This window comes from Tiliqua scincoides, chromosome 8 (genome assembly GCF_035046505.1).
Source record: "Tiliqua scincoides isolate rTilSci1 chromosome 8, rTilSci1.hap2, whole genome shotgun sequence".
Classification (NCBI taxonomy): Eukaryota; Metazoa; Chordata; class Lepidosauria; order Squamata; family Scincidae; genus Tiliqua; species Tiliqua scincoides.
In genome coordinates, this window is record NC_089828.1 from 23,223,488 (window position 1) to 23,247,471 (window position 23,984).

A 23,984-nucleotide genomic window follows, 5' to 3' on the forward strand; every position below is an offset into this window, starting at 1 on the left:
CTACTGCACACGGAGGGTGGGTGGCACCACTACTTGCCAAAATTTTTAAAACCTAAAATAATTTTGAATAATACCATCATGTCATATATCAATCAATGCATAATTTCACGTGGAATGCAATGAAACAAACTGCATTGAAATATCTCCTGTTCTATCAAAAGTCATACCCAAAAACCCAGCTGGGGCAGAGCGATGATACGTCACCACACCCACCGCCCAGGGCATTGCCCCATCTACTGCATGGGAGAAGGTCCATCATGGAGGTGATGCACTGGCCTCCGGCATCTCATGATGCAAGGCCGAGTGACACCACTGACTCTGGATCTTATTCTCTCTCTTAAAAACCTCCTCAACCCTTCCCCCTCATCTGACATACGCCAGCAAATAGGTGCTGTATGAACATGGAGACCCATAGGCAGCCTAAGGGTTTACTTGAGAGGTAAGTATAAATTTTTTTAACTTAGCCCCAATTTGCCTGCAGGCTGTCCCATACCATAGGAAGCACCATGCACCTTTTTGGCACAGCTGCATCAACACTGGTGGTGGGGGAAAGGATTGGGTCGTCAACCTGGCCACAACAAATTTGTCCTACCAATTTCAATGGGACTTAAGCATGACTATTTTTCTTTGCACTGGAAACAATATATCCATTTTGAAGCACTGCAGGACAGGAAAAAATAAAAGTACTTCTTCACACAATGTGTAATTCGCCTATGGGATTCACCACCACAAGATGGGGCAATGGCCACAAGCTTAGATGCTTTGAGAAGGGGTTTGGACCAATTCATGGAGGATCAGATCAATTAACAGTGTTAGCCATGATGGCTAAATTGAATCTTTTTGCTAAGTGACAGTGTACCTCTAGCTAATAGACAAGGATGGGTGACTTGACGTGTAAGACTCAAACTTGAGTCACCAAACATGTTTTCCCAAACTCCTGTGGACTTGTCACACGTGTTTTGAAACTAGAAGTAACTCGGGAGTTTTTCTTGGGAACAAATGGTTGCTGGGGTTCATAAGAAACTGATTGGGACTTTCTGCACCCATTAAAGGCTACCCATTAAGACTCGTGCACAAGTCAAGTCAAAGGGAGTAAAGACTCAGAACTTGACTCGAGTCTCACCACTGTGGATCAGCACATCCCTGCAACTAGATGCTTGGGGAAGGACTATTGCTTTTCATGCAAACTTTTCTATAATTTTGCAAAAGCACCTTTTGCTGGAAACAGAATTCTAGACTAGGTGGACACTTGAGCTGACTTAGCAGAACTCTCCATAAAGAAAGCTGGAAAAGTATTGTCAGAAACCACAATATTATACAGTATGTGGTTAGTTACCAGGGACTAGCTAATACTAGTTGGAAATCACATGGAATGTTCTGAGCACAGGTGGTTCCTCAGTATCGACTGATTTGGCATCCACTGATTTGACTCACCACTGATATTGGAATCCACATTTAAATGCCTTGTAACAAGGAAAAAGAAACACCAAAATCCAATTTCCCACCTTTGTGCTGTTAAATTGCTCCAGTTGCAAGCTTCTTGGGGTTAAAGATAGATTTAAAGACTCTTCTCCGGGTTTCTTGCTCCTCCATTCTTGACCCATAATGCACTATACCGCATTCAACCACTAGGATGGGTGAATAATAGCATCTCATGGAATGAAATTATTCTATTAACAGCAATGGAGGAGCAAGAAACCTGGAAATGGGTCTTTAAAGCTACTTTTCCACTGATTTGGTATCCAATGATTTTTTTTAATCCACTGGGGATTCCAGAACGAAAGTCCGGTGGGTAACAAGCCACAACTTGTACATTCTTCTGCTCCCAACAGCAATCTGTTGCCCAAGCAGTTTCTTTCTACATTAGTGGTCCAATTAAAATTGTTTTAATCATTTTAATTATTCCTTTCCCTCATTCATTTCTGACCCTTTTGCATCTTGTCTTTATAGTATCAGCAATCAGCAGGAATTAGCTTTGAGGATTGTTTGTTTGTTTGTTCATTTTAAACCTGCACTGTGCTTTGCATCATCACAAGCACTTTGAAACATTTAAAAATAATAATAATAACGAACTGCAAACGGTGCGACTAAACATGTACCAGCCTTTTTTAGGATTTCACAAACCAAAGTGTGCAAGTTTAAACTTCACACGATCCAAGATGTCAGTCATGAGAAAATGAGTCCTGCCATAAATGAAAAAAACAATAAAAATATAATGACAAGGAAATGACCTAATGGACCAAGGCAGATTGAGTTAATTTGTTATTAATTAACTGCCCCAAGCAGAATCCATACGGGGAAGTGACCCAACACCAGGATTCTAATTAACAGAGTTCTTTCCCCCTGGTAAATTATATTAACCTCATGGAATGTTTCAAATGAAAGAAAAGCTCAGAGTTCCTCGGTTGCCAGCAGGGGCCCTCAAAACATTTCAGCTAATAAATTAAATTACTGCCCAAATGTATGTACCGGGAGATCATGCAGAACATGGAGAAACACTATAGACTTTGCAGGAACTAATGCTAGCCCAGTTTCCTACTGTTATTATTGGCTTTTAATCCGTATATCGAAGGCAGCATTTTCTAAACTGTGGGGCGTGACCCCCTGGTGGGACACAACCTGATTTTCAGGGGGGTGCCATCTGTGACCCAGAAGTCGCTTCTGGATGCACCAGCACACGACCCATGTGATTGGTGGCGGTGTGCCATGTCGCACCCCAGAATGCTTTGTGGAAGCTCTGGGGCACAACACAGCCAATCACATGGGTCACAGGCTAGCACAACCAGAAGCGACTTCCGGGACATGCCTGCAGCTTCCTAGCTGCAGCAGCCCAGGACCCATTGAGGACGACAAAGTGGATCACGGAGGTAAGAAGTTTGGGAACCGCTGATCTAGGGCATTAGTGAGTTCACACCTCATCCCAGAGCGAGATGCATCACCATTACTTTCTTCAAGCGTTTTAAGAGAAGAAAACAGAAAAGTTGGAAGCAGACACAATAAACAATCTGAAGTAGTTCCTACATTGCATGCTGGGATCAAACAGGGCCCAAATCTTGAACGGTTTGAAAACAGGTAAGAGAAGGCAAAGTTCCAGAGATGTTATGAGCATTATTTTAGGAAGCTCCAAACATCTAAGGGCCCAATCCTACCCAATTTTCCAGCACTGGGGCAGCCATGCCAGTGGGGTGCATGTTGCGTCCTGTGGTGGAGGGACAGTCACAGAGGCCTTCTAAAGGGAAGAGAACATTTATTCCCTTACATTGGGACTGCACTGCAACTACGTCAGCACTGGAAAGTTGGATAGGATTGGGCCCTAACTCCCCTGCTTGAATACTTGAAAGCAGAATCAAAATAGGCACAAATGTGACTGCTGAACAAAACAAGCCCTCACAAAAGTGACATTCAAACTTTTGAGAACCTGCTCGCAAAGTATGGACCTTTTATGAGCAAACTCAAGTCTTTGCAGGACAGCAAACCAAGCATTTGAAAAGGCTTCAACTTTTACAGGGCTTCAAACATGCAAAAAAAAAAAAAAGTTCAGCTGGATTACAGGTCAAACATGGGGTTGCTTCTGCACCCACTAAGGTTTGCAAATGTTTTGGTGACGGAACAATCATCTGTGAAATCTGTCTACTCCTATTTCAAGCTATCTAATAGTACAGGGCTTTTCACACTAGGGCGTCATAACACCCCAGCCACAGAGCCCTGGCCACTTTCCCCTTAAGGGGTGGGAGCGGGGGGGAGGCAGCAACGCAATACCTGGGATTGTGTCGCTAAGGGGGCTGCAGGGACTGGGATGCACTCACCAATCCCTGCAGCAGCCTGACAGAGGTGCAGGGAGCCCTGCGCAACCTTTGGCAGGGCTCCCCGCAGCTTAAAAAGAGAAAGTGCTGCGATTGCGCTTCGCTTCCAGTTTTGCAGACAACTTTTTAAGCTGTGGGGAGCACTGAAGACACTCACACAGGGCTCCACGCACCCCCAACAGGCTGCTGCAGGGACTAGTGAGTGCATCCCAGTTCCTGCAGCACCCTTAGTGATGTGGTTGGTCCTGGGGATCGTGTCGCTGCCTCCTCCTCCCCCCCCCCCCGCAATAACTTACTGAAGTTCAAACTCTCCCTGAGAGTTTGAAAACCGCTGTAAAAGGATGTGGTGAGGTCCATTTACTTAGATCAGGGCTCTCCAAACCCTGGCCCGGGGGCCAGATGCGGCCCGTGGCAAGCCTCTATCCGGCCCGCAGCCAGCCTCTTGTCTCCTGAAAGCCTCTGGCCCACTTGGCCAAACATGACTGGAACTATGCTCTGGTTGCATCTGGAGGGTGTTCAAGGGCCAGAGAGGTTGAATGAATGAGCCCATTCATTCATTTATTCACTCATCTAAGTTCCATCTCTAATTTATTTAAATAAATTTGATATTTAAATTTTTTTCCCGGCCCTCAACACCATGCCAGATATTTGATGTGGCCCTCTGGCCAAAAGGTTTGGAGACCCCTGACTTAGATGCTTCTGTCATTTCACAGCCCAATCCTAACAAAAGTCCTGGGCTGAGATGCAGCAGTGCCGGTGTAGGCTTTGCAGCATTCAGCACGGGAATTGTAGCTGCTGGAGGTCTCCACGGGATAAGGAGACATTTGGGTAAAGCCCCAGCAGCTGTAACAGGACTACTTGGATGTGCAACAGTGATATAACTGGGGCAAATCCAAGATGCTCTGTGTAGGGCTTCCAAGCCAGGGAAGGGGGAAAGGATACAGTGGTCACCATGGCCACCATTCCCACCTCCTCCCAGGTCTGATCTGCCCTTTCCCTGCCCTCCCTGTCCTGTAATGCCTTCCCCTTGCCCACAATCCGCCTTTCCCCACCCCCACCCCACCAATGTCCAGCAGAGCACCTACCTTTTCTGGCAGGCGCAGGCCTCCGACTGGGGGTGGCAGGCTGGTGCCAGCTTTACTACCTGTGCAATGATCCTTTGCACTGACACAGTGTGCATTATGGCACATCTGCGATAATGCGTGTGTCCCTCCCACTGGTGGAGGCTGGTATAGGAACAGACTGCCAGTCTATCAGGGGCTTTTCATTTTATGCAAATTAAATACAAGTCTATCATAGACTAGCCATGATACCAAAAGGGTCGCTTGCTGAACCAAAGCAGTATATTTCTGAATATCAGATGCTCAAAAACAGAAAACAGGGGAAGATGCAGGGGAGGGCACCAGTGCATAGGTTGTGTCTTTCTGTCTTATGTGCTCCCTAAAGTACTTGATGGGCCACTGTGAAGCCAGACTGGAAACTGGGCTAGATGGGCCTCTGGCCTGATCTAGTGGAGCTCTTCTTAGATTCATTCTTTGATATCCAGTGGAGCAATGCAGTTCTGTTCTCAAAGTTCATACAGTTTTCTGAATCCCAGCTCACCTGCCTGCCCCTTCCCCCAATCACTGCTAATAAAAGTGAAGGAGACGACTTACATTTGTGTTGCAGAGTTTGTACTGCTTATAGGCTCCAGTGCACACGATTGCCGCGGTCCTCTGAGAAGGAGACTGGCTTTGGACTGGTTGCTGGGATACCGGAACGTGAACACTCAAGTCCGGACTGTGGAACAAACTTTGAGATGCGGGGAAAGATGGCAAATGGGGTACAGTCTGCTGATAGAAGGTACTGCTTCCAACTTGAGGCCTGGACTGAGCTCTATGATCTTCTTGGTATAAATGTCCGTGGTGCTGGGCAGGGGTGACTGGATGACCAAATGGGTTTCCAACACTGACACTCTGTTGGCTTGAGGTAACCCGTGTTGACTGTCGCTGTCTTCGTGGTTTTTGTGGTGACTGCCCTGTGTCAGCCTGCAGCGGTAGTATATAGGGCACTTTTCCATAACCATATTTTCCAGGTCCAATGGGGTTTTTATTCCTGCCTCTGAGAAAAGGGGGAAAAATGTGAAAAAGTTCAGCAAGAATATTTTATTTATTTATCACATTTTTATACCACCCTGTCACCAAAGAGCTGAGGGCGGTGTACATAGTTCCTCCCCGCCTTTTGTCCTCATAGCAACCCTGAGAGGTAGGTGAGGCTGAGAGAGAGTGACTGGCCCAAGGTCATCCAGGAACCTTCATGGCTGAGCAGAGATTTGAACCTGGTTCATCCAGGTCTCAGTCCAACTCCCAAACCACTACACCAACCTCAGTGAGACCACAAGACAGCTGGCCCCAGAGCAGACCAAAGATTATTGAATGGAAGCTCAGGCAGTGTGGCATCACCCCACCCAGGGGTGACACCTGTTGTGGCCCATACCCGCCACACTCCCATGTGACGCTACTGGTTGATTTGATCTAACACAATGAGAGAGCTTGCAGTGGAAACTAAGGGAAGGAGCTAAAAGTTAGCAGAACTTTTAGGGTACAGAAATACCTGAAGATCTACCTCCACCCACTGCTCAAATTTTATAAAGGAAGCAAATACTACAAAGACACCATGAGCCTCCAGTGAGTTCTCCTCCAAAGGACATCAGAATTCAGTCACTACTGCCCCTGAAACGTCTTGCCGCTTGGGGAATGAAGCACTTCGAAAGTTTGTTCAGCAAGGAAATCACAGAGACCAGGCTCCAGTCATCAGATCAAAGACACCATCCAAATTCCTTACGCCTGTGTTTATTTTCTTCCTCGCCTGCTTCCATTGTCTCTGGGGATCTTGTTCCACGGACATCTTTGAAAGTCATTTACTTAACTTTTCGACATTTGTGGCCTCCCAGGGTTTAGAATCAATCAACACGCTTTAAACATGTGTGAACCAGAGTGTTGATTTAACATGCCACATGAGGAGCTGCCTCTTTCTTTGGAACCTACTTGCATGGTGTCACCTGTTCCCTGACAACAATGGCTGCTGAATCAAGACAAGCAGCAGTGGACCTGAAAAGGTTGGAACATTTGAACATTGAAACTGACTGCTCACAATGGCTCTTCTCTATTCAGACCTTAATGATTCTTTGTGAGAAGTTGATGCTTGCACAGGTTGGATACTTTGTGGGCACTGGGGTTGCTACTCCCCCCCCATGACTCCATTTCTCTAGCTTTTTGCTTCTTTCTCAGGTGACAAAGGTTAACCTCATGCCAATTTTGGGCTGTTGCTCAGCCCCGTCCTTAAGATGCACCCTGCCCTTTAACCCTTGAGATTCATCCCAAAATCAGATCCTGATTTTGCACAGATTGGCAGCTTTGCGAAAACACCAGGCCCTATTTCAAAAACCTCAGGGTTTGGGATCCATGGGATCTGCAACCTCAGTGAGCACTTTTGAGCCTTTGCAAAAATCCAATTGATGGTTCACAAAGGTTCAAGCTTCTGCAACATTTGCCTGGAGCATGTGCAAAAGCCTGCCTCAGATTCAAGTCGTGCCCTGGGGTTACACACACATCCATAATCAGCGACCGGTCCAACTTCTGTAATATGGCATACTTCACAGACTGTTTTCACTGGGGCACTGAATCAGCACCTGGGCCCATGACAGAGAACGAAGGCTTCATTACAAGCGTACTTTAATCCACACTGACAAAACAAAACGTCTGCCCTTATTGGAAGCAATCCCCTATGAAAATAAGAATCGGAAGATCTCTTTATTTTTAAAAATGGGCTGTTTAAAACACTTGAAGAAGGTGGGGTGGGACATATTGTGAAGGCTGTGAATTAGTGGCAATTAAAAACAGGCTGTTGCAAAGTGGATATTATGATCTGGGAAATGTCTGTTCTGCTCTGAACGATGTTTAATCGTTTCATTCCTTTATCGTTTTCAAACAAGATCCTGCCAGTCAATGGGTTAAGCCTGCCCTGGCAACTTGGCATAAAAAATGTCAAAGCTAAGCTCTTTATTATCCCACATAGTGCCTGTTATTATAACAAAAACATTAATTTGCAGGAGGCTTAAGACACATGGGATGGGGGGAGGAAGTAAATGTTCGTTGATCAAAATTATTTTCTAATATACGGAGAGGTTATGACATAACTTTCATAGACATAAGGGCCAGATATATCACCTCTGTCTTCAATATTTTCAAATCTAGCCTTTGGTCCTCACATTACAATGTAAATATGGTCCCATCAGGGAACAGATTACAATTGATGATCTAATGGTCAGGCTGTAATTGATACTTTAAAGCACACTTGCTTGGAGGTGGGCTTGCCTCATCAATGGTAGAGTACCCCAGATTTGCACCACCAAAGGGGTCCCATGCCCTGAGCAGCAAGCAACAGCAATGGCCAAAGGAGGCACAGCTACAAAGAATGGAGGCTGAAGCACCAGGCTGCAAGGGCAACCGTCAAGATGATGTCATGGAATCAGCTCATAGTGTACGCAAGCATCTCGCAAGAACTGTTCTGAAGGCCGGATGCACCAACACCAAGGCTGTATTTAAGAAGTTAAGAGAAGAGTCCAAAGATGATAGACAGTAGCTATAAGTCCCAGGAGAAGGGGTAACTGACTTGAGGTTAGAGAGACAAGGAAAGGGGTGATACTACTAATCTCCCCCCTCGAAGTCTGGGGCCAGGGGGGCAGTGGTCTGGGACCCCATTATTCACAGCATCTGAAGCTGCTAACAACAACGTTATAGATTCATTTTCAAGGATGCAAAGTGTGTCACCGGAGTTAGTGTAGCATGGGCAGGAGGTCTGGCTCAGTTGGTATTGCTGCCGCCTTGTATGCCTGAAGATCTGAGGCTGCCAGTTCGAAACAACCGGAAGTACCCAAGAACTGAGGACACGCTGATATACTGATGAGCTGACCCTCGGAGGCAGAGAGGAGTTGCCGTCAAGTGGAGCGTGGGAGGCGAAGGGCCAGAGAGAGGCCAGACCAGGAAGGAATCCAGCTGGAACGAGGAGTTCTACGAAAGACTAGAACTATTCAATTGTAAAAATCCCTACGGGGGTTTAGAACAGCCACCTTGGATTAAGGTCTGAGGAGAAATATGACGACCAAAGAAAGGTGGTATATAAATACCTGTATAAATAAGTAGTGGCAAAAGAATTGTACAGAGAATCAGGACTTCACCTGTTCAATTCTCTGTCGGCTTCAGCCTGAGGTGAATTCCCTTCTCATAGAGAAACACTAGTTGCCCTTTGAGGAGGAGGAGGACAAGGAGAAGGAAAAGCCAGCAATGTCAAAGGTCACCACCACCACTTCTTCCTGCTTGTCCTCCTGTGTCACAGAGAAACCCCTATGAGGAGGAGCAGGAAAAGCCAAAGAGGCACACCCCTCCGATTTACTTCTGGATCCTACCATACATACATACATACATACATACATACATACATACATACATACATGCTACCCTTCCTCCAAGGAGCTCAGGGTGTTGTGCATGGTTCCTCCCCTGCTTTTGTCCTCTCAACAACTCTGGGATATAGGTGAAGCTGAGAGATGGTGACTTGCCCAAGGTCATCCAGGAAGCTTCATGGCTGAGCAGGAATTTGAATCTGGCTTTTCCAGGTTTACATCCAACTGCATGCATAGGATTGCATAAGATTGCGCTACAAAACCATCAGGGATAATCATGCTTTGAACATCACATGCATTTGACCCTACTTTGTCACAGCCTCAGTGGAGGATGGGTTGATCACATCTACTTGCTTCTCTCTGAAAATGAGAACGTTATTCTCCCGTCCCTTCCCCCCCCCCCCCCAAAAAAAAAGTCAGGAAAAGGTTTAGGGATGCCAATTACCTCAGACATATGGGAATTTCTTTGGAAGAATGCTTATAGTAACTTAATCGCTTCACATTTGGGGAAGCTTTTTTAAAAAAAATGTATTTTATTTGCATTTCATAAACTATGAACAAAATCATACTCTTTAGAGAGAGTTGTAATCCAATCCAGTCAAGAGGGGAGAAAGTTTGTTCTGGGAACTCTTGCAAGGAGAAAAGTGTATCAGAGAAGTGTTTTGAGATGTAGCCATCATCTCAGATTACTGGTTCTGATACACCAATGGGACCTAGTGAATTTTTGATTAAGTTATCTTCACCAAGTGATAGATGAAGAGGATTAGGAAATCATGAGGGATTGGTTGATAGCAGCTAAGATGGGGGTTGCTTATTATTGGAAGAATGTTTGCCCTGATTAAATTAAAGTTGGTTTGAAAGAACATGGAATATAGGAGGTCTGGCCCACCCCAGAGGGAGACTGAGGCAGTCACAAGAGATGGCTAACAGGAGAGGGCACCTCTACCACTACTATTCCTGCTCTGTGCATTCCAAAAGTACAAGAGGGAATGAAGTGAAACAAGAAGTGGGGGAGAGAAGAGGGGTGGCCTAGAGCATCAGCGATTTCAATAGGTCAAAGGCTGTGCAGTTCAGAAGACATTGTAGCCTTTGGGCAGGGGCTGCAGCTCCACTATAGAGCAAGTGTTTGGCATTCAGAAGATTCCAAGTTCAGTCCTAAGCATCTCCAGGTAGGGCTAACTGAATCCCTTGAGAATGGCTGCCTGTCAGAGGAGGTTGTTCTGAGATAGATGAACCAACAACTTTCTATGTTTGTGCTCAGTTTTGTGATCCTTAAACACAAGAATATGTTCACCTTGCATGGCAGAAAATGTCACACTTCTTTCATCCTACAAGCATCTGGAAGCAAAGGCTTGACTCACAATTTGTAATTAAGCGAACGGTTTAGATGGAACACACTGACGGGTTTTATTTTGCCTTCAAGGACTTTGCATTCACCCTTGTCAACAGTAAATTAGGAAAGTAGTTTGTTGCTTTGAGATACGCAATTATGTACTCAATTCAAAAGCAAAAAAATAATAGTATCTTGGATGAAACAAGTTTGGATTTTTTTTCGGAGGAGTTTCAGGCAGCAGGCACAAAATCATGCAAGGGATGTTATCAGGACATGCCAGGGTGGGGACTCACTGCCTGGTGAGCCAACAAGGCAACAGGTTGGAGAATCTTCCTGAACAGTGGAAGGTTCCTTGATACTAGAATGACTGCACCCACCCAGGCTAGCCATTGGCTCTCCTCAAAAGGACCATGACTGCTTCATGTTCAAGCAGTCTGGGACTTTGGCTGTGCAATGATGATCTTTCCGAGCTCTTGGTATATTTTCAGGTTCTGATCTCCTGGCTCTTACTCAGTGGTTGCCTGCCTAGGGCTCAGCTCTGGCAGCCATCAAAATTGCTGCATGTGAAGAAATCCATCTAAGTAACTGATACCCATAATTTGCTTAGGGATTTCTACTCTTGCTCAATTTTGTGCAATCCTTTATCGAAAGTAGCATATGGATCTGATGCAAATTAAAAAAAAAATCAAATATCAGTATGACAGTCACAGAACAATAATGTTAAAAACAACACCACTGCATCAAACGCCAATCTGAAAAATCAGGTGAAAAAGCCACCAATGAAGACGTGTTTGGGACATCGGAAGCTCATTCCACAAATCTGGGACAACACAAATAAACACTTTGTCAAAGTAGTTGATCTCGAAAGAAAGACTAAACTGAATGGGAGAGTGAAGTATTTTCATCAGCATCAGAAGGCATCTTCCCTTCCTGACTGTTTTATTTTTGAGAATTGCTGCAAACAGGGATGAAAGTATCCATTTAGAAAGTATACACTGTGTTTGTCCTCAGCGATACAGCTATATCAGTGTATATATATACAGTATATATATATATATATATATACAGTGGCTATACAGCACTGCTTTCCAACCTATGGTTCATGGACCATAGGTGGTCCTATAGACCCTGAGAAGAGGTCCACGAGGCCTCAGGAAAAAAAATCACATTTGATCACTTCCAGCGTCTTACCTAGCAAGCGCTTGCTCACAGACAACCAGAGAGGGTGGAGAGCAGACGGTCCACAGCTGGCACTGAAGTACTGCCTGTGGGCGATCCATTCCGTACTCTCTCTGGTAGTTCGTGGGGGAGTGCTCACTTGGGACATGCTGCCCCACAGGCTACTAGAGAAGATGGAGACATTGAAGGCTGCAGCTGTGAGCGGTCCGTACACCACCCTCTCTGGTGGTTCATGGGGGAGTGCTTACTTGGGAGATGCTGCCCCCTGGACCACCAGAGAGGAGGGAGAACAGATCACCCACAGCATGTGGTGCATGACAATTCCAATTTTTGCCTCACTGAAAAAAGGAGAAGAGGGCCAGCCTTAGTTGCTGTGGGGCCCAATGCAAAACATTTTTGCAGAGGGAGAGCCTACTTATTAGAATGAGCAACAGCATCTAGCCCAGGGTCTGTGGGGCCCTGAGCAAAGCATGGCACCTGAAAGTAAGTGGCAGTGATGATGTCACCACCATATGCCTCCAGGGGGGGCCAATTTCAAGCCAATCAGATGCATGGGCAGGTGGGAAGGCCATCAAGTAGCAACATTCCACTTGCTGCACTCTTCTCACAATGCCTCAGGGCCCAATCCTATCCAACTTTCCAGCTTCAGTGCAGCTGCAATGCAACCCAGAGGTAAGGGAACACATGCTCCCATACCTTGAGGAGGTCTATGTGACTGCCCCCCCCCACTGCAGGATGCAGTGCACACCCCATTGATATTGCTGCACTGGCCCTGGAAAATTGGATAGGATTGGGCTCTCAGAACGGAAGATTCCATGCCGGAGCGCCAGCTACAGAGCGAGGTGCTAGCAGCGGGCACTCCACTCTCTGCCCCAGCTTGGGGCTCCTCCAAGCACTGGGCTCGATTTGGCCAAAGTGATCAAATCACCTAAGGCCGGCAGCTGGCTCTGGGGCCAGGGAGGGCAGCTGTACTTTGCTTGGTCCTGGCAGCATCTCTTCTGCCGGCTTGGCAAGGCACTGCTTGGAAGTGATCTCTCTGATGCAGGTAAATAAATGCTGGCCTAAATAAATGGGGACCCCGTTAGGAGCAGGGCCCAGTTTAGCCAAATTCATCAAATTGGCCTAAAGCCAGCCCTGAAGGGGAGCATTCTAATTTATTAAGGGATCTTGGAAAATAAGCTCTCCCCGCCCCTCTAAAAGCACTACTCTTATACCAGAAACTGAAACAAACCATCATTCAGTGCAATCTCGGTGAAAAGGGGTCTCAGAAGATAGGAAGTTTGGATTAAAAGCCCCAGCACAAGATTACTTTCTTAATATCAGTGTAAACCATCTCCTGCTGCAAGAGAAAGTCTCCATAGCCTGACTATATCACAAGGCACAGATTGTTTGTAAAACGGTTTGCTAGAATTTCCTCTTCGAAACACAAAAAGAGAAGTAAGATGCCATTTGAATTCATTTTGTTTTCATTAGCATAAAACAATTCTGGCCCATTTTGGAAATGAAAGCAAGGGAGATACTGGTTAATGGAGTTTAGATTGTCCTGGAGAACTGCCTAGATTGCTTTATGATCCCACGATAACCCTGCACGCTATCCCTTGGGGAAGAAAAGTGCTCGCCCTGGGAAAGAAAACTTTGCTCTGTTATTGCCACTGATGATCTTGTTTTACAAGCAGAGTTTTATACCCAATGTGAAAGCAGTCTAGGTTTAAGCTTAAGTCAAATGCTCTGCCAGGAACCCCCTAAGATATGTATGGGTTGCAGAGATGTGCAGTGCACATGCTCCACCCAGTTTATGATTGGTTGCATGATCACAGGGCAAGCTGAGCTGCCACAAGTTATGGTCTCTCCAAGAGACCCTCCGAGACTGTCCAAGTCTTTCTGAAAGACTAGAGCTAAGGCATCAGCACCTCAGCCTCCGCTATGATTGCGCAGGCGCCGGGACTTACAGATAGCCCCCAAAATGCCTTGCAGTATGATACCATCCAGGATGCTCTGTGCCTCCCCAGGTTTAGACCTCACCACAGATCACTGATAGGTTGGATGTGTGTATTATACAGAGAGAAGGGCATTCTCTTCTTTGTAGCAGGGCACTACCCCATCAGCCTTCCTGATTCTCTACCCATCCACTGCTACCATTCATACATGCCACCCACTTACCCCGCTCTGGTCACCTCTTCTGACTCTCTTTCCCCCCAGGCATGCTTCCTAAAGCCACTGCTTGTTCACTGAATGGTTCCCCGATTTGCTCCCACTTTTTCAATTAAAAAAAAAAAAAGATTTTCCAGGTTATTCCAAATCTGATCCAAGGATGGGAGAGGTGTATCCCTTGACATTACTAGTATCAAACAATCCGTGCTATGCACAGCTGATTTCAGTTTTCCTTGTGTTGACCTCTAGGAGGGAAAAAGGCTATTCACTTAAAAGAGATGCAGTGAATAGTGTAAAGATGAATCCACCATTCAAATAATGTTATGTCTCTACACTTTTACAGTTTGGTGAGAGCACTGAGAATTCCCTGCTAAGAGATCCCCATTCCTTTGCTCAGAACTACAGTTCCCAAGGTCCCTTAGGGAAATACCAGTAAACCAGTCAAATTCAGAATGGCTATGCCTTATGTATTCATTCTGTGATGTCTTATCACCCCAAGGTTGGACAGTCTTGCTCCTTAGCCTTGCTTTAAATCAGGGAAAGGAACGGGAATGGACAAAATATGCAGAAGCTAAAAAAAGAAGCAAAACAGGAAAGGAATGTAAATGCCATATAGACAAAGATCAAAAGATGCACTGTCATAAAATGTTGGAGGATTTGGAGCTTGAAATGTCAGGCAGCCATTTTTCCTCTGCCAACAGATTTTAATGGTCTAATAAAAAAAATTTATTTGCTTAGCATAGTATTCTTTATGAGCAGTTGCCTCCTGAAATTTTAGTCATTTCTCCCCTCATTCCAGAAGGCACTTCTAAGTCAAAAAGGAAAACAAAATGTATATTTTAAGCACAGCAGATAGACAAACGGGGATGCGAGTTAAAAATTATTCACGTTTGGGTGGTTTTTGAAAAGGTGAGGGAGTGTTCTCCCCTTTTCGCCAAGGAGTTGGGTTCAGAGGGGGAAGGATATAAAAGAGAAATGTGGAGGACAAAACTGAAAAAGTGGGGTCGGGTAGTGGTTCTCACACTTTCAGGGACCCACTTTTAAGAATGAGAATCTGTCAAGACCCATCAGAAGTGATGTCATGACCAGAAGTGACATCATCAAGCAGGGAAATTTTTAACAATCCTAGGCTGTCATCCTACCCATACTCACCCAGGAGTAAGTCCCATTGCCTATCATTGTTAAAAGCATATACATAGTAGCCTGTTCAAAGTACAGATCTATAACATTTCCCCAAATGCAGTCACATACCATGGCAGTGTCAAGTCTAATCTATTAAAAAAAATATTGAAATGAATGGGGACCCACCTGAAATTGGCTCACAACCTACCTAGTGGATCCCAACCCACAATATGAGGAACACTGGGGTAAGGGATACATACCTTCCCGTGACTGAGCTTTGCTGGTGGTGGCAGGATTCTTGTCCAGGAGTTTTTATATTTTATGATAAAATGACAAAGCTTGACGTGCTGACCCTCTTCCCAATCTTCCTGAATCTTAGAGGCAGAACTACTTCTCTCCAGTGGCCTTGCTGATACATTGCACACCCAGGGAGGACATCTCACTCCACGAAAGATCACCACCACCCTGCAGTGTGTCACCACCCCCACATATGATGACGAGGGGCAGACCTGGGGTCAATGGCGCCTGGTGTGCAGGTGCAAAGTGCAGCACCCAGAAATAGGTTGGCGGTGATGTGATGGCATGGTGGCATCTCCACCAACTGCTTCCAAAGTGCCCCTTTTCAGAGACAACTGCAGGCAGGGGCAGGAGGGAGGGCCCTCCAACCTCAAAGCTCTGCTCACCATTCTGGGCCTCATCGCTGACAATGCAAAGAGGGGCAAAGACATGTTGGCAATGGTGCCACCCCTGGGCTGTGCCACACACACACACAACCCCAGAATGCCAAACCTGGGACAGGCTGCACAGGCCTTACGACACCTCTCTGTCCTCTTTCTCCACACCATGCATGATTTTACAAATCTCCAGCTTGTCTCTCTGCAGTTGACTTTTTTCTAAACTAAAAAGCCTTCATCTTGCAACCGTGAAATATACACACGGAGTGGGATGTCGGTTAACAAGAACGAGAAGGACAAACAAAAATTTCACGGACTCTCTTCAAAACATCTCCACTCATCTTTCCCTTTTATAGTTACGAAACACCTTTCACACACTCGTTCAACGGCAGTAATAAAATTCTAGATCGGTTCCAGAAAGCTCGGGTAGCCCAGCCTCCCGGAACCCCTCCTTGCTGTAGCCTGCTGGTCTTTCCTGATAACGCGACCGGCCTCAGCAATGCCACTGACTGCTTCAAAGGCTTGTTCAACAATTGGAAGTTTGGCAAAGTTTAATCCCCGAGTTCCCATCACCCTACTCGCCCCCAGCCTCCAGCAGCCTGAAATAAAACACCTTTTATTGCCTCAATCTGTGTTTTTCCCTCCCTCCCCAGCAGATTTTGAGCTCCCAGCACTTTTTTTTTTTTACTTATCGTACTCTTTTATGAGACTTTGCCTTCTGTAATTTCAGTCACTTCCCTTTTAAAATATCAAATCGATATTTCAAACATATATCACAATGAATAAAACTCGAGGGCCGCTGCAGAGTTCTAACAGGCAGCCTGCTGGAGTCGGGTTTCTAGTAATCCATTATGTCAACCCAAGGGATGAATTTAGACTCCAACCGTTCAAAGAGAATAGCATTTGGAAGATGTGGTTGGGAGGGTAGTGTGGATGAAACATATGCTGGAGGTGCTGGGGATTAGGTCAGCTATGGGACTAGTCACGTTACTGAATACGTGAGCATTTTCAAGTTCAGTGCCTTTTTATTCATTGTTCTGGGTAGGGACGCCAGGCTGGATGCATCCAAAAACTAGAGCATTCTGGGTTGGAGTCTGGTGATGGCACAAGATGGGACCTAGTGATGTCACATGTTGGAGCCTGGTGATGTCACACAACGACCAACTCTTGAAAAATGGGGAAAACCTCGGTAGCAGAGGTCAGGGTGTCACCAAGCAATAAAAGGGTAGGAACCAGTAGTGACCTAAAAATGGCCTTCAGTTTATCTCTGCCACCCATCTGCCTCAGAAAGAAAAAAAACAAACCTGGAGGAACAGGACCATTCTCACCCATAGCTGCCAGTCAGGTTCATACCTCAGAGGGCTCTAATGTAATTTGACAAACAGCTTGTGCTGACTGGATGATGCAGGAGACTTCAGTGCCATCTCCTCACAAAGGAAAAAGAAAAAGAGGCGTCTGAAGAGCCAGGTGGATTTATAGCCTTGTCTCAAGCAAAGCCACCCATATATCACCTTTCAGTACTGTATTGCCCCACTGTGCAGATTAACATTCCAGCACTCACGTTTCACTGTCAGGTTTTTCAAGCCAAATTGGAAGGGGGTGTTTAAATGCAAGCCATACTCTACATGGAAACAGGCTATCACACCCCCCTCCCCCATTGGAACCTCCGTGGAAGATCACTACAAGATCATTGCAGGGATAGCAACCACAGAGTCTGGTCAACAATGCACACACAATGCCCATGCACGTAAAACCTTCTCCTTGTACGAGAATGTTTGAGAAATAAATTTTGGTGAACAATCTTCGCACAGAAAACTAATCAGGGACATGGCAGGAGAATGCTCAGTTTTCTGCAGACACAGTAGGGGCTTCGTCATTTTGGATCAAAGGTGGAGTTCAGCAATTGCTCCTCCTTAAATGATGAATTTAATTAACAGCCTAATCCTAAACTGTGCCACATGGCCTATGCTGCATCCAATGTAACTCAGGAGGTCGCTGGACATCTCCTCAGGGTAAGGGGATATATTTCCCTTTACCCTGAGTAATGGCCCGGCTGTCCCTATGGGGCTTCTCAGATCAGTACCAGCTATATGAAGCCCCATGTAGGGCTGCCTGGCCCAGGAAGGAGATTAGGATATCACAGGATATCACAGAGGCCTCTGCTGATCCTGCCCCCCTCCTGAGCCCAATCCTTCCCTCATTTTGCCCTCCCTCTGCCCAGAAATCCCTGTCTCCAAAATGCCCTCCCAACACTTTGAGATGCATAATGAAGCATAATAAAGCATACCTTGAAATATACCCCATAAAGACAGTATAGAGTCCATCAGAGCAATAAAATCTGAAAGCTGGGAGTGATTTCATGGTTGACGGTAGAAGCTACCTTTCTGGATCAAACCATCTATTCCAGCATTCAGTTTCCAACAGCTGGCTGCTAGATGGCTGAGGATGCTGACAAGCAGGGCATCAGTGCTCATGCCAGGTCTGAATGGGTCCTCAATGGTACATTGGGACTGTGCCCTCCTCAGTGGTGGACTGTGAGTGATTTACCAGTGGTGGATTGTGAGTGATGGTGGCTTCTTCCACACTCCCCACTGAAAAAATAAGAGCATCCCTCGGATCATTGATTTTCAACATTTTTCTTCTCATGGCACATTGATCTCTATGGTCTTCTCTATGGTTTTTTTCAATCATAGAGATTCTGAACATTTTTCTTCTCATGGCACACTGATCCCTATGGTCTTCTTTATGGTCTTTGCCTCTTGTGATGTTATTTCCAGCTTACTACAGGCAGTTGCCCTAGGAACAGAGCCACAGAACCCAGAGGAGATTTTCAGCAATTTTCAACCGTCATGCTCCAAATTCCCACGGCACACTGGTTGAAAATCACTGCCTTAGATGATGACTTTTGAGGAAAGTCATCCTTATGAGGAAAGGCTATGGCATTTGGGCCTCTTCAGCCTAGAAAAGAGACGCCTGAGGGGGGACATGATTGAGACATACAAAATTATGCAGAGGATGGACAGAGTGGATAGGGAGATGCTCTTTACACTCTCACATAACACCAGAACCAGGGGACATCCACTAAAATTGAGTGTTGGGAGAGTTAGGACAGACAAAAGAAAATGTTTCTTTACTCAGTGTGTGGTTGGTCTGTGGAACTCCTTGCCAGAGGATGTGGTGATGGCGACTGGCCTGGACGCCTTTAAAAGGGGATTGGACAAGTTTCTGGAGGAAAAATCCATTACAGGGTACAAGCCATGATGTGTATGCGCAACCTCCTGATTTTAGAAATGGGCTATGTCAGAATGCCAGATGCAAGGGAGGGCACCAGGATGAGGTCTCTTGTTATCTGGTGTGCTCCCTGGGGCATTTGGTGGGCCGCTGTGAGATACAGGAAGCTGGACTAGATGGGCCTATGGCCTGATCCAGTGGGGCTGTTCTTATGTTCTTATGACTCTGGAATACTGCGGGGGGGGGGGGGGTGAATCCCTTTTAGAGGTGGAATGCCAGATTCTGCTGCAGCAAACGTCAGTTGACTCACATCACTGTTGCCACTGGTACCAGGGGGTTCAGAGGGCAGCCTGGCCAGGTGGGTCCTTAGCAGCGACATGTGGTGCAGGGGGGCAGGTGAGGCCCCCCTGCCCCAACATAGTCCATGGAAAAGCACTGCAGCTGCCCTGCCCACTTACACCTGAGGAGGTTCTCCTTATAACAGAGAAAGCAGGTGTAAGCAGAGCCTCCTCGGGAGCAAGGAGAACCTCCTCAGGGAAAAGCAACTGTGGTGCTTCTCTGCGGAAAACAACAGTTCTGCCTCACCTGCCACCCCTGCACTGCACATCCCTGGCCCTTAAGTCAGTGACCAACATGACCAGCATCTGCCATTGCATTTGGTACTCAGAGGTTTATTTCCTCCGTCCACACAGTTTCCACCTAGCTATCAATTTATGCATTTATTTGGAGATTTATATTACACCTTCTGGTGCCCGAAGGTGTCCCCCCCAATGCTTCAAATACAAAAATAAAACCAAACTAATCTTTTTATAATCATCACTGTCAACATTAAAAAAAACAACAACAAGGAAGCAAGAAGCAAGGAAGCAAGAAATCCTGACCATCTTAGCCATTAATTTTGCGAAGTTGCTTCGGCTTTTTCATAAAGCCAGGAGCCACCATCACCACTTTTGTGGTGTTGATCATGGCTGGCTTCACTGAGCTCAGTCTCAACCACACCAAGGCCAACTTTCCGCTGAACTAGAAGGGAACTACTGTATAATGTGTCTGCAGTATTTTTTCTAAAGACATGCCTAATTAACATTTCTTAAACCAAAACGACTGTGCTATTTCTTCAAGTGTCTTGAGAACCCAGTGAAATAAAGCCAGGGTTGTACAAACCCAGCAGTGGTCTTTAGAGCAATGGTTCCTGCAGAGATATGAATCAGTCCTGAACAAGGTATATCTTCCCTGCGATACCGCAGGAGTAAGGTAAGCTGAAGGAACTCTATCACAGGGATGTCAGACACAAGGCCCACAGATAGTTGGGCTCTCCCAGCACCACCATCAGCTGCTGTCATCTGCTGAGCTGTGCCGAGGTGTCACTGCTGAAAGGGCAGCCTGTGTGATAATTGGGCTCTCCCATGTCTTGAAAAGATGATGAAGATTTATGAATTTTCTGTTATTTGCAGCTAATGAGTTGCTAAGTGAGAAAAAGGGCTTATTTCTGGTCCTCACTTGCTTAATGACATCACCTTCTGCTTAGTCACATCACTTCCGGCCCTCAGCAGGCACCAGGAATGCTATTTGGCCCACTGTATGAAACGGGTTTGACAATGCTTGTTTACCACATAAAAAACGTCAACAGGCTTGAATCAGGGGACAGTCTAGCCCACCGTGTTCTTCTTGTCCACATTTTCTCTTCTGCTTTGTTCCCTCTTTTTCAGATCCAAGGAGGAGGAGGAGCATGGGAGGGAGGTAGCAGCCCCCCACACCAGTTCTCCGCCTGAGGCGGCCACCTCAATCGGCCTCATGGATGGGCCAGCCCTGACACGGGTGCCAGCTCTCCAGCGACCATATCAACGCCCTTCAATATCAGCCTCCACGCCGTTACGATTTGTTTCCTGCTACTCACTACAACACCTTTCAATTTCCTGCTGCATTATTCCAGTAATGCCTGACCTTGGCTATAAACCGCAACCAGAAGTAGTATTTGGGATAAAATCGGCAAAACAGGTTTTTCCTCCCCTGCTGGCATCGGAAAAAGGGAAACCGTGTTGCAGCAATGCAAGATGCTGATGATTTCTGGATTCTTTCCTCAGTACAAAACCTTCCTCCAGCTGTCCCCTCCCTCCCCCTTCCGCATATAAAAATGTCTTTGAGAAACCCTCACGCCCTCTCCCCATTAATATTTTGACAAAACTGCAAGCAAGGTCAATGTTTTTCATTAGCGTGGGGGAGACATAATTCCTTTCAACTCCCACTGTTTGTTTAAGCCTCGGCTACCCACCCACCTCATCAGCCTCTCATAAATCTAATTGACAATTACCATTTTTCCCCCTTCCGCAAAGGAAAGTATATAAAATGTTTGATTCAGACCGGAGCCCACACCAACTTCCTTCAGCAGAAGCCCTGGCACAGAGCTCCTATAATCACTGAAAGCCATGTATTCGTACCTCTTTCTAAGGAGAGGGTAAACAGGGGTCAGACATTCTCCACGACAGACATTCTGACGCAGAAGTCCTCGCGCCTTGATGTGGTAGAAGGGACAGTGTCAGGGACTGACCAAGAGCACAGTGTTCATCAGAGGGCCCACCTTGGTGGGTTGACCCCTGAACCTTCCATATTCCCCATCCAAATTTCTTCCTGGATTTTAGAACACTGAATTATCCAGAATTGCTTCCAAAAGGTAACCGATACTAAAAGAGTCCTCCGTTGTTTCATTTTTGAGACTGCTGCTTGTCCATATTTATGTGTGGGCAGGGCTAACTTGTGATGTCCGTCCCCCCACCATACACATGGTGGGTTTGCATGACCAGGATTGGTTGTATGCAAACAGGCAGGTACACCTTTAAGGGCCCTGCGGTCTCCTCCAGTTTAGGTGCCCGCACATCTGAGGGCGACCATCTGGGCAATATGTACAAACAAACACATTAATGTACTGATAACCAATAAACATGGCCATTAGGAGGTTGTCCATGACTTTGTGTACCTTGGTTCAACAATCTCCGACACTCTTTCTGTCAATACCGAGCTAAACAAACGCGTCGGTAAAGCAGCTACCACGTTTTCCAGACTCACAAAGAGAGTCTGGTCCAACAAGAAGCTGACGGAACATACCAAGATCCAGGTCTACAGAGCTTGCGTCCTGAGTACACTTCTGTACTGCAGCGAGTCATGGACTCTTCGCTCACAACAGGAGAGGAAACTGAACGCTTTCCACATGCACTGCCTCTGACACATTCTTGGCATCACCTGGCAGGACAAAGTTCCTAACAACACAGTCCTGGAACGTGCTGGAATCCCTAGCATGTATGCACTGCTGAAACAGAGACGCCTGCGTTGGCTCGGTCATGTCGTGAGAATGGATGATGGCCGGATCCCAAAGGATCTCCTCTATGGAGAACTCATGCAAGGAAAGCGCCCTACAGGTAGACCACAGCTGCGATACAAGGACATCTGCAAGAGGGATCTGAAGGCCTTAGGAGTGGACCTCAACAGGTGGGAAACCCTGGCCTCTGAGCGGCCCGCTTGGAGGCAGGCTGTGCAACATGGCCTTTCCCAGTTTGAAGAGACACTTGGCCAACAGACCAAGGCAAAGAGGCAAAGAAGGAAGGCCCATAGCCATGGAGACAGACCAGGGACAGACTGCACTTGCTCCCAGTGTGGAAGGGATTGTCACTCCCGAATTGGCCTTTTCAGCCATACTAGACGCTGTTCCAGAACCACCATTCAGAGCACGATACCATAGTCTCTCGAGACTGAAGGTTGCCAACAACAATGGCCATTAATTTTTTTCAAGATCTGTGCTTATTGTGGGGAGTACCACCGCAATGAAAAATGATCAGTTAAGCTCAGCAATTGAGGCCCTTTGCCCAGTTTCTCTATCATGGAAATCCCTTGGGTGGCTACTGAAAAGAAAATGTTTTGTATGGTGGCACCTCCGCTTATGAATTCCTTTCCTAAGGAAGTTTGCTGGTGACCATTGGGGACATGCAGACATTTCCCACCCATGCACAAATCAAATGTATGGTAGAAGTGGGGCTATACCTGCTGATCATGCCCCAGATGGCCACATCCTTGTAGTTGCCCTATCTGAAGGGTGTCAAGGACTGAAGCTGGGACATTCCGTATGCAAGGAAATTGCTCTACCAATAAGTCTTCCCCCATTTGCTCATGCCTTTGCTGGTCACAAACACCCCAGCATCTGTACAGTCAGAATTTGTGTGTAAGGAGTACAGCTGGGCAATCAGGGTTCCTGACTTCATGGAGAAGCCCTACATGTAGATAGCTGAGCATGGGTAGGGCTCTTGAACACAAATGCTGTGAGGTCACCAGGGGCATGGCCTATAAGTGCTTCAAGGACACATCCAGCAGACATGTTGAGGTCCCTCCAGGTGAGAGGACACAGTGGCAGAGTACATGCTTTGCATGCAGAAGGTCCCACATGCAGTCTCCAGGTAGGGATGGGAAAGAACCTGGTTGAAAACCAGGTGGACAGTGTGGCCACCAGGGGCATGACCTATAAGGACTTCAAGAACACATCCAGCAGACATGTTGTTGTCCCTCCATGTAAGGGGGCTCAGTGGCAGAGTACATGCTTTGCATGCAGAAGGGAACATACAATCTGCAGGTAGGGCTGAGAAAGAACCTGGCTGAAAACCCTGGAGACGCTTCTGCCCATCAGTATAGATAACACCAAGCTTCAAAGACCCATGGCTTTCTATGTTCCATTTCCTCCCCACAATAGTTGTGGGAGGGGAAACATCTGCATGCCCCTAATATTACTGTCATTTAGAAGTTGGATCATCAATTTTCCCCAAACTTTTAATGAACCACAGTGCATTTTATATCCTCTTAATGCTTTATTGTTTTATTTATTGTTTTATTTTGTTTTATTGTTTTAATGTTTTATTTGTTGCTTTATTGTCATCTTGGTCTGTTTTTCAACTGTTTACTGCTATGAACTGTCGTAAGATACCATGATTTTTAATAGACATAAATGAAAAAGTGGGATGCACATTTCTTAATAAATATTAACCTGGTGACAAATGGGTTCAAACAGAGCA

The 23,984-nt window shown here is 46.2% G+C and overlaps 1 protein-coding gene across 1 annotated transcript in view; it reads right to left on the reverse strand.

The window, feature by feature from the left end:
* THSD4 (thrombospondin type 1 domain containing 4) overlaps nt 1–23,984 on the reverse strand; it is a 432,381-nt gene that overhangs the window by 346,961 nt on the left and 61,436 nt on the right. The window contains exon 5 of the mRNA XM_066635874.1: nt 5,459–5,903. Within this exon, the coding sequence (XP_066491971.1) occupies nt 5,459–5,903 (445 nt within the window). The remainder of the gene's footprint in view (nt 1–5,458; nt 5,904–23,984) is intronic.